Below are 13892 nucleotides of genomic sequence, written 5' to 3'. Positions count from 1 at the left end.
TATAAGTATGTCTATGATGTAGTTATCAGAGTTATTGACCTCGGAAATAGACAGCTCGTAGGCAAATTCAAGTAGGCATAATTCATTTCAGTTAATTAGACTTAACTAACAACAAGATGGCTTTGCGTTGGAGCTCATTTATTCATATTTAAGAAATAAGAGGTCGGACTACCTGTTTGACAGACAAAATTAGGTTATAGGCTGCTATTTCCATAGATTTGTCAGGCAATTCCACCACCCACCATGCACTCTTTATATAGCCTACCAGTAAAGGGATGTTCAGTTAAAACCAGAACTCAAATTGAGGGGGTATGAGAGGGTATGCCATAGGCCTACCTTTTATTAAAGAAAATGGAAGAAAAAAAACACAGGCCTACCCCTTGCTAGCTTATGATTTTGAAGAAAATAAAACTGTTTTGATTATATAAAGTGATCTATAACAGCACTTTGGACTGCAATGCTTTACGCTAGAAAACAACCTTTGAAATACCTGGGAAAGACTTGACTTCAATCCATATGGGGATATCATTGTTTACTTTCTTTGACATTTCTTTGACATGCTGAGCTACAACCTTCTTTAGCCAAGGGGACAAAAAATGTCTTTGCTTGGGAAGTAAACTAATTCTGTCACTACCAATTGATTAAGCTATTCACTTTCTGTACAATAGAAGATGTTTAAACCCAGACAGCTTTTAGAGAAACACTTGTGACCTTCTCTTGTTAGGTTAAACCACGGAAGAAGTGGCCAGCAGTTAAATTGGACATTTTTCTGCTTCAGTAGGCCTACTCTGACTGGAGTGGAAAGGTAGGCCTAACTTTTGAAAGTACCATACTCACATTCCTAATGACAAGTCAGATTTAATTATTTTCAAACAGGGACAGTTTCGTTGCAAACAAGACACACTGATTTGGCATTGGAGAAATATGATCAGATGAACACATAGACCTATCTCTGTCCATTCTTTAAAATATGTAATATGTAAAATAACATTAAATTGCATGAAATGTTTATGACAGGCAATTTTTTCTCGGTCCTGCAAATACATTCATGCAATGCTTTTACTATAAAGGAGATAATTCCACCCCTACTCTTGTCCACAGTGTTCTGTGAACCCACAACCTTCTGGCCCACAGCCCTGTATGAATCAAAATTCCTGCGTTGCCATGTAATGCTTACAGGATGAAGAACGGATTCTAAAAGGCTCTGATCTGTCCGAGAAGGGAGGGTACACGGTAGGCTTGTCTGCTATCCACTTAATGTTTTAATTATTATTTTGGTTATAAGGAGGGCCATCCATTTTCATTCCAGAGAGGTCAGATTCACTAACTTATTAGATTCAATACAAAATGGCGCGCAAGACGCTGAGAATGGTTAGTCCCAAATGCCAAATGGTACCCTGTTCCCTATATAGTGCACTAATTTTGACCAGAGCTACTTTTGACCAGTGCACTATATAGGGAATAGGGTGCCATTTGGGACCTATGATTAGTCTCAAAATGTATTAGATTAACACACTGAACATGAGTATTACTCTTCCCCTATGGGATTGTTTGATGTGGTTTTGTTCTCTGGTTTCAGCACAGGACTGGATGAGCAATGCAATGACTTCAGTATCAGAGACCCTCAAGCAGTAGAAGCTGGTGGAAGGAAGAATGGGAGGACGGCTGGGCTCATTGTGATCACACCGCCCTCAGGTAGTGAAGTCATCTAACAGTCAGAGAGAGAGAGAGGGTGACTTATACTTGCAGCATCTGCTGTAGGATGGTGACTTAATGTGTTACAGACGGCTATCAAATTATGAGGGATATGATACATTTAATGCAGCACAGTGAGCAGAAGGGCGGGAGAGGAGGTACAGTAAAGGTACCTGTGGAGCCTGATTGTCAGGACTATGGCCTGTCTGAATACGCCTGAGATCCAATGCTCCCTCTGGGGATCAGAGGCTCTGTTGCTACTCTGACAAGTTGTTTCTCATCCTGCAAAAAAACAAGTGAGAGGAGGGGTGGAGAGCATGAGAGAGAGAGAGAGAGAGAGAGAGAGAGAGAGAGAGAGAGAGGGTGGAAGGAGGAGAGGGTTTTAGGTTTCCTGCTGCCCTTTGGCACAGCAGCGCCAGTGTTGTTTACTTCCTCAAGCAGTTTGACACTTGATGTAAATCTGTCAGTGAGAGAGGCATTTTGTTGACATTTTGAAAATAATTAGTTCTATCATATATTACACACACATATACACACTGTATAATAGTATATATATATATATATATATATAATAGTATATATATATCAGTATATATATATATATACACACCACCGGTCAAAAGTTTTAGAACACCTACTCATTCAAGGGTTTTTCTTTATTTTTACAATTTTCTACATTGTACAATAACAGTGAAGACATCAAAACTATGAAATAACACATATGGAATCGTGTAGTAACCAGAAAAGTGTTAAACAAATCTAAATGTATTTGAAATTCTTCAAATAGCCACCCTTTGCCTTGCTGACAGCTTTACACACTCTTGGCATTCTCTCAACCAGCTTCATGAGGTAGTCACCTGGAATGCATTTCAATTAACAGGTGTGCCTTGTTAAAAGTGAATTAATGCGTTTGAGCCAATCAATTGTGTTGTGACAAGGTGGGATTGGTATACAGAAGATAGCCCTATTTGGTAAAATACCAAGTCCACAGTATGGCAAGAACAGCTCAAATAAGCAAAGAGAAACGACAGTCCATCATTACTTTAAGACATGAAGGTCAGTCAATATGGAAAATTTCAAGAACTTTGAAAGTTTCTTCAAGTGCAGTCGCAAAAACCATCAAGCTCTATGATAAAACTGGCTCTCATGAGGACCATCACAGGAAAGGAAGACCAGAGTTACCTCTGCTGCAGAGGATAAGTTCATTAGAATTACCAGCCTCAGAAATTGCAGCCCAAATAAATGCTTCACAGAGTTCAAGTAACATATACATCTCAACATCAACCGTTCAACAGTTGTGTGAATCAGTCCTTCATGGTCGAATTGCTGCAAATAAACTACTACTAAAGGACACCATTAAGAAGAAGAGTTGCTTGGGCCAAGAAATACGAGCAATGGACAATATAAATGTGTACTTTGGTCTGGAGTCCAAATTTGAGATTTTTGGTTCCAACCTCTGTGTCTTTGTGAGACTCGTGGTGGGTGAACGGATAATCTCTGCATGTGTATTTCCCACCGTAAAGCATGGAGGAGGAGGTGTTATGGTGTGGGGGTGCTTTGCTGGTGACACTTTCTGTGTAGAAAATAGTAAAAATAAAGAAAAACCCTTGAATGAGTAGGTGTTCTAAAACGTTTTAGTGTGTGTGTGTGTATATATATATATATATATATACAGTATAACCCACTGTACAGGCCTGCAATTATTTAACACAGTGAAATGCATTGGCAGGCAATATATCTGCATCCCAAATGGCGCACTATTCCATACATAGTGCACCCTATGGGCCCTGGTCAAAAGTAGTGCACTACATAGGGAATATAGTGCCATTTGGATCAGGCCCTATGGCCTACTAAACTCGCCCACCACACTGAGGTCTAGTGTTCCTGTAGCTTTGCTCATTTGTGTTGGATATTTTATTACAGGCTCTCTTAATTGGGACCTTACAATGATGCTGAGCCCATCAGTCCATAGTGGATATACAGTAGATAGCTTCCCTGAAGGGTTGTGTCAATGTCTTTCTGAGGGGTTTTCATGGGAGTTATTTAGAGGTTTTACTGTGACATTCATGGTAGGATATGTGGGGTAAACCACATATATCCCTGTCTATGTCTGGACTATTGTTACTGCCAACACCTGGTAGATGATACACAACATTTGCTCATTCATTCATGCATGGTAAATGGTGCATCTTTAACTCGCATGCAAACAGAAACCCTGCTCAGAGATGATTCATGGTTTACACACTAATTTCTCAGAGAAACCTACTGTATTTTAGATCAGTTTTCTATTGGAAAAAGCAAAGATGAGGTGGGAGGGAGTAATAGATAGATTTTACAGAATGCCAAAAGTTCAGCTCAATGCCATGTCCTTTTTTGATAATGGGGCCACATGAGCAAACTGCCTAAAACCCCAGATAGGACTTGCCCTTTGTCAATTTGTGTTCCTAAGCATAAATGATCTTCTGTCTTTGTTGATACAGCATCTCACATTTGCCAAGAGGCTATTGACTGTACCAGCCCAAGCACATTCCTTATTTCTGCTGAAATTCAGCCCTAACAGGAAAGATACCAGACACCTGTGTGAGAATCTTCTAAATATTTTCTGTGAATACAGAAGCGAAACTCCCTTGAAACACTAGAGGATGGGATGGACGTAACAGAGTACACTGACCCAGCTGGCACTAGCCCAGGTCAAGGAGGCCAAAACCCTTGCTGGGTTTACCAAGTACAGTACAGACAAAACCCTGAGATTTACTGCACTACAGATCCTCCAGGTCACAATGTACTGTTTACCTGACTCTGGCTGGACTGTCGACAAATATGCCAGCCTCTGTTTGTTTACAAGTATCTTGGATAAGTTAATATTGGATATCAAAATGAATGCATTATAAAGTGAAGACCTAACAAATATTTGTATGCCTGAATACATGCAGGTGGCTGTACACATTATTCTTAGCAGCAGGCATTGTGAAGTCCCTGCCGGGTGAATTCACAGCCCCAACAGCCGCACCACACCACACCATCCCACAGAGATAGGTGCAGTGGTGTAAAGTACTTAAGTAAGTACTTAAGTTTTTTGAGTTATCTGTACTTTACTATTTATATATTTTTTACTTTTACTTTTACTTTACTGCATTCCTAAATTAAATTATGCCATTTTTACTGCATACATTTTCCCTGACACCCAAAACTACTTGTTACATTTTGAATGCTTAGCAGGACAGAAAATGGTCCAATTCACACACTTATCAAGAGAACATCCCTGGTCATCCCTACTGCCTCTGATCTGGCAGACACACTAAACAAAAATGCTTTGTTTGTAAATTATGTGTTGGAGTGTGACCCTAGCTAAATTTAAAAAACAAGAAAATTGTGCAGTCTTGTTTGCTTAATTTTAGACATTTTAAATTATTCCTACTTTTACTTATACTTTTTATATTAAGTATATTTTAGCAACTACATTTACTTTTGATACTTAAGTACATTTAAAACCAAATACTTTTAGACTTTTACTCAAGTTGTATTTTCCTATGTGACTTTCACTTTTACTAGAGTCATTTTCTAATAAGGTATCTTTACTTTTACTCAAGTATGACAATTGGGGTACTTTTTCCACCACTGGATAGGTGCTTTGTCTTCAGACGCCCACAACGCAACACTCTGTGGCAGAGGCCGGCAAACAAGGGGTTTCAATCAGGGTGAACCAGGGGTTATCAATGCTTTCAGTTCATAGGCCCACTGAAACGCTTTTAAAAAAAGGCCACCTGGTTGAGAATGACTGAGGTAAGCCATCAAAACGCCAACCTTTTCTCACACCTTTTTGTGAGGATGAAATTTTGATGAAAAGGACCTGTTTTAGTATTTTGCAACCATTCCTCCATGCCCCACCAATCAAATACCTCTCAGAAAGTTTATTTTCTGAATAAATGCTTGTATTGAGTGTCAATCTGTTGTATAAAGATGTGACTTGTGTAACGTCTGCTTCCAACTCACACTCTCAAACACGTAGATCCCCTGAACGCAGCTCACTTTCCAGATCCCCTGAACGCAGCTCACTTTCCAGATCCCAATCACCTGAATTCTGATCACCTGTTCACACACCTGTATGTCACTATCACACACTATTTAGTTAATTTCTTTGCACTGCATCATTGTGAGGTATTGTTTGTTTTGTGACACACTTTAATTTGGAGCGCTTGGGGTTCCCTGTAATTTACTATTCCCGTGTATGATAGTTTTTGCCTGCCTCACTAACGACGCCTTTTGCCTATTCCCTGCCTGTACTTTAGCCTATTGGATTTCCTGTTATCAACCTATTGCCTGATCTCCCGGACGTCGTTACTATCCTTTTCCCTGCCAGTACTGTTGCCTTTTTGGACCCCCTGTGTTTGAACTTCTGCCTGCCCCTGGACCCAGCTACCTGCCTCCTCCTGTGGTCCATTACAATAAACACTTGCTGCGCCCTGTGCTTGAAACCAGCTCTATCTCCCATCGTGTTCATTACAACTTGCTCATAACAAACCACCAGCTGCTGTTGTGAAGGGATGGACGTACATTTTGAAGTATTTTTTTTATTTTGTGTGTGTTTTATATCTACCCAATTTTCGTGATATCCAATTGGTAGTTAGTCTTGTTCCATTGCTGCAATTGCCGTATGGACTCGGGAGAGGTGAAGATCGAGAGCCATGTGTCCTCCGAAACACGACCCTGCCAAGCCACACTGCTTCTTGGCACACTGCTCGCTTAAGCCGGAAGCCAGCCGCACAAATGTGTCGGAGGAAACCGCGTCCAACTGGCAACCGTGTCAACGTGCATACGCCCAGCCCGCCACAGGAGTTGCTAGAGCATGATGGGACGAGGACATCCTGGCCGGCCAAACCCTCCACTAACCCGGATGACGCTGGACCAAACCCTCCCCTAACCCGGAGGAAGCTGGGCCAAAACCGTCCCGTAACTCGGATGATGCTGGGCCAATTGTGTGCCGCCTCGTGCGGCACACAATCCGGGCTCAAACCCGGATCTGTAGTGACGCCCTGCGATGCAGGCCGAAGGAAAAAAATGAAGTCCCCGTTAATCAAAATAAAAACTACATTGGTTAATAAGTGAGTTGAAATTACAATCTTATATATTTATTTTGAATCTCTGTTCAAGACATTCTCAGAAACTCGTTCAGCGATCAGTTTCTAAGAAAATGTGTGGTAAGTGTACTGCACAAACAGACAAGATTAGATTCTTATCTCAAGAAATCATTTCAGTATTTTGAGATTTCTTCAATAATCTTAATTTCTGCTCACACTGTAATGAACAAGAGGAATTTATGGAGAACTATTCACATTTGATGGTATAAAGTCAAACACTTTTTCTAAATTATTATTTTAAATGTCATGTCACTACACAGAATTATGAGTTTCCTAGAACTCTGTATTCTATAGATTTAAAAAAAATGTAATCCTTATGTGTAAAGATAAATTCACACATGTCTGGTATAGTAATGTGTCAAATGCATACATTTTACATTAATGGACTCAGATCCCACTGATTTCAAAGGAAGGCCCTGTCATTAAGAATCTCTCACAATGTATGTTACTTGTTGCTTCGCCTTTAGTGGGAAATATGAGGCAAACTACTGTATGGTGGTTCTGTATAAACATACTGTATATACTCACTGCAAGTGGAGATCCCCCAGCAACCCATGGATATCTCGGTGACTTTCTGTCCCACACATCACTACATGAGAAATGGGGGTGGGGTTCTTTCCTCTCAAAAAGGGTAGGTAGACTATATCCTCCAATGAATGAAAATACTGCTTCCTTTGATACTGAAAGAACAGAAGTGAGAAGGACAGAATACAGGAAGAGGGGAAGACTAAATGAGAGATACCAGGTCTGTTTGGTGGGGGGTGGGGGGAACTGTCTGTATACACTGTGAAATATTAAAATAAGGTGGCAGGTGGTGCTTTTCAACAGTCATTTTGTATTTTCCAAATATTTTTTTTTTAACAGGACCTATTGCCATCATACCCTCTTTGTTGTTTCTGAAAAGTTGTGTCTGACAAGTTTATACCTACTGTATGCTCTGATATTAATCACAATAAGGAGTCTGGAGTTGTGAAATCCTTTTTGGGCATTTCAGTATTTCCCTATAAAGCCCTATCTCTCAACATTATTCAACCCAAGGCACCATTTAGTTACAAGGTGTGACTATGGCTATAGGCCTATGTGGTGAGCTTTGCGTGCGAGCTATTGAATGGTGTATTACCAGCCTTACAACACCAAATGGAAGACACTTTGGGATTTTTTGCTACTGTGTATTATCGGAAGAAGATAAGGCTGTGGTGTGTGTGTGTGTGTGTGTGTGTGTGTGTGTGTGTGTGTGTGTGTGTGCGTGCGTGCGTGCGTGCGTGCGTGCGTGCGTGCGTGCGAAAGAGTGAGCAAGTGGCACGTGATGTCGACACACATCTCAATAAAATGACTCTTCTTTTTATATATATATATATATATATATATTTCCTTTTAGTCATTGATTTACGGATTTGATTCATTGAGAACATATCAAAAGCATCCAAAATATTTAATCCTAATAGTTTTACTGGTTGTCAAACTATACTGTAGCTAGTCACCTGAGTCATTTGATCTGAATGTACCAGACTAGTAATACATGATAAGGAAGCAATTCAATCCAGCCAAGAGCCTAACAGTTAAGTGGGACAAAAGGGAAATAACCTGCATGCCAAGTACAGTACAGATGTAGGATCTGGCTACAGATAATAATAATCCTGCAGCAACAGAACATGTGAATTATGATGTGGATTATAATGAATTGATATTTTTGTAGGGGTTGATAGATTTTCCATTAGGGCAAATCAAGTCTGACATTTTAAATGGAAATTACAATCTTTAGAAGCCTTTTTCAACCTTGAATACACTCAAGTTTACATTTCCTGCTGTGCAGGTACATTCTCTGAAACAAAAGAGTGATAAAATGAAGATCCTACATCTGCAAATAGTCAAATTATTAACCCATTATAATCCCTGTTCTAAAACACTCAGTCAAGCCGACCAGGAACAGGGAAAAGGAAAGTACTGCATGTTCTGGCACAGGGAGTAAACTTGTTTATTGATGATTACGCATAAACATCTCATTTGAAAAATGTTTCCCTTCAGCTATCGAGTGCTTTGCTTCCTTCAAATAAACTGTTTATCATTGTCTTACATCATGGCTTCACTGCTCTCTAAACCGATCGATGCAGGCTGAATCGATGTGCTATCTCATTTAAGACAAAGCTGTTTCCTTATTCTTTGCCTGATAAAATTCCTGGCAGGAACTCCCTTTTCTCTCTAGAGGAGCACACAGAGGCCAAAGAAGGAATAGTGCTTTCAAGGCAACTGGGAAGTCAGAAAAAATAAGAGGTCATATCATGACGTAAATGATCTTCAGGTTGGAAAGTGGGAACTCTAGAAAGAGGCCCGAGTTCCCGACTTCCGAGTTAGATGACCGTTCAAAATGATTTTTCCCAGTCGGAGCTTGTTTTATTTAGATTTTCCAGTTGTCTTCAACGCACTGAAGTCAGAAGTAGGAGATTTCTGAGTTCCCAGTTGTTGTGAACGTGGCAAGAGACAAGCACATGGAGGATCATGATGACACTCCCCTCTGAATAGTAGTCTGTCAGTAGGGCCAGATACCGTAAATACCTGATGAATGACGAAGAGTGTGAGTAGGCCTATCAATACAGAGAAAATGGGCTGCTCATCATCGCAGAAAAATGTGGTCTCACCTTTACCTGTTGGAAAAGGTGACATTTATTGTGTCCAATTAATGACCAGATTTGGGCATTAATGCCTCGAATAAGAAATACAAATGTGTTCTTAATTGACTTGCCTAGTTAAATAAAGGTTAAATAAATAAATAGAATTGTGTATAGAATAGGAAATGAAATAACTTTAACTTCTATTTTATAATACTCTATTATATTATATAATATTCCTCAATATAAAAATTATGAACAATAGGGGCTATGAATGAGCAAGTGGCCAATGTTGAGGTGAAGAAAATAAAGGAAAAGTTATGTTGGCGCTTTTTACAAGGTCTGTATTCCCCTGACTTTTGTAATGTTTGCATAATCCGTTGTATACTCTTAGTTTTTTTCTATGTTGTTTATTTTGAATTCACAATAATAAAATTTTACAAAGTGTACGTTACCATGACAACCCTGGATCACTGCTTATTTGACCTCGGATGTAGTTACAATTTATTTGTTACTTCTTCCGGGTGAACATAATTTTTTTGTTTGCATGACGTGAGATTTGTGCATGCTAAATATTTGGGACTAGCTAGCTTTTTAGCTAACTAAATTCAAACCAAAATGTCGCGGGGCTCAAGTGCAGGTTTCGATCGTCACATCACCATCTTCTCTCCAGAGGGTAGACTCTACCAAGTTGGTTAGTACAGTGTATTTTCATTCGTATGCCGGCTAGCTAAATGCTCAGTCATGGTTCCTAGCTAAGTTAGCGCTAACTGTAACCACAGACAAAGGGGAAACCTATCTTTGCTGTAACTAACTACAAGCTGCAAGTTAGCAATAAGCCTACTTTTCATTTGAAAGGTATTTTGAATTAGCTAATATTCTAGCAAGCTACACCAGTTCAATATCCACATATTTAAACAGAATGCTAGCTAGGCTAACACCCGGTACATGTAAACTCAAGAAACACAATGAACACAACGTTAGCTAACTAGTCAACATGAAGTTGGTTGTAATTTTTTACAAGATAGCTATTGAAAACATGTTGTGAGGATAGCTAACTAAGAAATTATGTTGTTAGCAAGCTAGTCTCGCAGTTTATCATCATGGTATACCGTTTTTTCTCTGACAGTCTCATATAGTGGGACTGCTTTTATCTGTTGAAGTGATTTTTTAAAAATTGTATGCATAAAAATTATGTGATGTCCTGAATAACCCTGTTTTATGTGTTGTTTTTGACAGAGTATGCTTTCAAGGCCATAAACCAAGGTGGTCTCACGTCAGTAGCAGTCAGAGGTAAAGACTGTGCAGTAGTCGTCACACAGAAGAAAGTACCAGTAAGTTCAGCTGTAAAACTCATTGCTGTTTACCTCATTATTCTAGGCTTCTCACCAGTGGAGGACTAATTTAGTACATCAATTGTATTTCTTAGAAGTTACATCACCTCGTTTTGTCTCCACAAGGACAAGCTACTGGATTCCTCCACAGTCACTCACCTGTTCAGGATAACGGAGAACATTGGCTGTGTGATGTCAGGGATGACAGGTAGGCTACAATACCCAGCACAACAGTCTTCAGCAGAGTGATGGACCATCCAGGCTTCATAGCAGACAGACTACTCTGGTTGTTACTCACAACAACTCAACTCCATGTGTATCTCAAAACACATACTAGCATATGCATGACCTTTTACCTTGTCCTGAACAAGTCCCAATGCTGTTTCTAACTGCTTGTCTCTTGTCTTCTCCCACCCCCAGCGGACGGCAAGTCCCAGGTCCAGAGAGCACGCTACGAGGCAGCAAACTGGAATTACAAGTATGGTTATGAGATCCCAGTGGACATGCTATGTAAGAGGATCGCTGACATCTCTCAGGTGTACACACAAAATGCTGAGATGAGGCCACTGGGATGCTGTAAGTGCATGTTTATTCATGTTCACCATCACTGGATATAAGTTCTATGGTCAAAGAAACGCAAAAGTGATGATCCGTGTTGTACTCTTAATTTTCCTTCAGACATTATAGAAGACAATGCATCTCTTTCCCAATATGATTTACAACTGTCAAATAATTCTGTGCGTACTGTACTTCCTGTTTGACTAATAGCATGTCTCTCCTCAGGCATGATAGTGATAGGTGTGGATGATGAGTGTGGTCCCCAGGTGTATAAGTGTGATCCTGCTGGATACTACTGTGGCTTCAAGGCCACCGCTGCAGGGGTCAAACAGACAGAGGCAACCAGCTTCCTGGAGAAGAAGGTTAAAAAAAAACTTGACCTGACCTTTAAAGAAACTGTCGAGGTAGATATACCCTTCTACTCCGCTAACAGTACATACAGTACAAGGTTTAGTGATGCCAAGAGTGTGCAAAGCTCTCATCAAGGCAAGGGGTGGCTACCTTGAAGAATCTAAAATATATTTTGATTAACACTTTTTTTGGTTACTACATGATTCCAAATGTGTTATTTCATAGTTTTGTCTTCACTGTTATTCTACAATGTATAAAATAGTCTCTCCTCTGCAAAAACAGTGGATGAGATTGTGTTGTCTCTTTCTTTTTTCAGACCGCCATCACCTGTCTGTCTACAGTCCTGTCCATTGATTTCAAACCCTCTGAGCTGGAGATAGGAGTCATCGCAACAGAAGACCCTAAATTCAGGTGAATCTCTGCTCTGAACAGATCATTAGTCCCCATATAAAATACAGGAAGACCTTTGTTGTTTAGAAAGTGTGTACAAAAGTTAGTTTAGATGTGGTGGTGCTATATTGGGCTCTCCCACTAATGGACCACCAGAATACTGTTGCAACAACACAAAACTAGTGAGAAATGTAGAATTTTAGTAATCCTTTCTGTAAGGTAATGCCTAAGAAAACTGTTGATCCTGGATGGACAAAGGTATATTCTGTTCTATTAATCTGTATTTTCTGCTTGCAGGATTCTGACAGAGTCTGAGGTGGACACCCACCTGGTGTCCCTAGCGGAAAGAGATTGAGCCCAGAAACACATCTCTCTGGGCCTCTGTAGTTTAAGGCCCAGTCAGATAATTGTGGGATTTGTAGTCCCCAAGTTGAAGAATGGTGTTAATCCTTGTTTACTGTATATTTGCCCCCTCTTCCATTAAAAACATTTTTCAACATTTTCAAGTAAAATATCCAGTTTTGATTAATTTGTTTTCAGGTTGATCGCTCAATGCCAGGACGGGTTTTCACTCCGGCACTAGGTTAACAGACTGCACAATATTTTCTGTGTGTATTATTCCACCTTGTATTTTTGAAGTTTAAACCCTTTTCTAATGTAGGCTTATGCCATTTTCATTTTTGTAATACAAAAAAAAATGTATTCTCAATGTGTGATCATAGATTTGACTGAATTATGTGCACCATGCCCTTGGTTATATGACCTAGTACAAACTTGAAAATGTTTGTACCTAAATTGGGTAACCTGACTGAGACTTTTTGAACATTGCTGCAGAGTAAAACATTGACTTCCTGTTGTGGTTCTGCTCATTTAATCACATGACATACTATTGAAGAGCTGTGGTGAAGGTTCTTTACTACAATCAGTCAAAACTGGTTGTGACCTGTTTGCCTCCTTGTATCATGATTTTTTTTTTTGCATTTTCCATTTCCTTCGAGTCAGAAATAAAATGCACCTCTGGTGACAATCAAAAGGCAAACTGACTTGAGAGAAGTGTGCAATATTTCTATGTGATGAGGGAATTGAGAAATATCACATCAAATTGGGTTTATATAATAGAGGCTAAAAGCTTAATCTGAAGTCTCAGCATTTGTTTTACTGGCCCATCGTGTTAGTTCTATGTCCAGAGGATATGAATAGATCACATGCAAAGATATTGGAACTGTTGTGTCTGGGTGAGGCTGAGTTAGATTCCTTAGGAAATCCCCTGAGAATCCAGAGGTTAATAGGCCAACTGACATTTGGCTCACAGCAAATAGGCTGCAATTAGAGGGTCCATTTTACACTCCCATTATAACAGTAGCCAAGGACCATATCTTTCTCTATCACTGATTATAATAGTGTGCTAATGGGAGAAAGGGTTGTAGAAGATACATGAGTCAGTCTGTCCAGGAAGATAAATTGTTTAGTTTGAGCAATAAAAGCTTTTGCAATTTCCCTCTGACAACTTGGGTAAATCCATTCAGCTGAAGGTAAGTTGTGTCATGTTGTGCTGTCTAACTCTCCTTATGACTGGTAATACTAATAATAGGCATGGGTAGTGCAGTACATTTAAAGAATTCTTATATTGGTGAACAGTATGTTCTTCTACAGGAGTCATCAATTCCCATTCCCACACACACTTATTCAGCAGCACTTCCAAGGTGGAATGTTTTATACGGAACAGTAGTTCCTCTTACACATCCAATTCGAGGGGACTTTTAACAATGTGACTCACAGATAGTGACCTCGCCCCAACCAGGAAACCCCAGACTGTACTG

At 39.8% G+C, this 13892-nt stretch overlaps 1 protein-coding gene across 1 annotated transcript; it reads left to right on the top strand.

Moving 5' to 3' along the window:
• The first annotated feature begins 9934 nt into the window (after positions 1-9934).
• Positions 9935-12924, top strand: LOC139414997 (proteasome subunit alpha type-6-like). The gene is made up of 7 exons (XM_071162692.1): positions 9935-10133; positions 10679-10773; positions 10900-10981; positions 11194-11349; positions 11557-11735; positions 11999-12093; positions 12370-12924. Exons 1-7 carry the CDS (start codon positions 10058-10060, stop codon positions 12425-12427), a joined length of 741 nt encoding a protein of 246 aa, XP_071018793.1. The 5' UTR covers positions 9935-10057; the 3' UTR covers positions 12428-12924.
• Positions 12925-13892: the final 968 nt, after the last annotated feature.

The sequence above is a fragment of the Oncorhynchus clarkii genome, chromosome 8 (genome assembly GCF_045791955.1).
Source record: "Oncorhynchus clarkii lewisi isolate Uvic-CL-2024 chromosome 8, UVic_Ocla_1.0, whole genome shotgun sequence".
Classification (NCBI taxonomy): Eukaryota; Metazoa; Chordata; class Actinopteri; order Salmoniformes; family Salmonidae; genus Oncorhynchus; species Oncorhynchus clarkii.
Note: the sequence above shows the minus strand (reverse complement) of the source record. Positions and strands in the feature narration are given on the sequence as shown.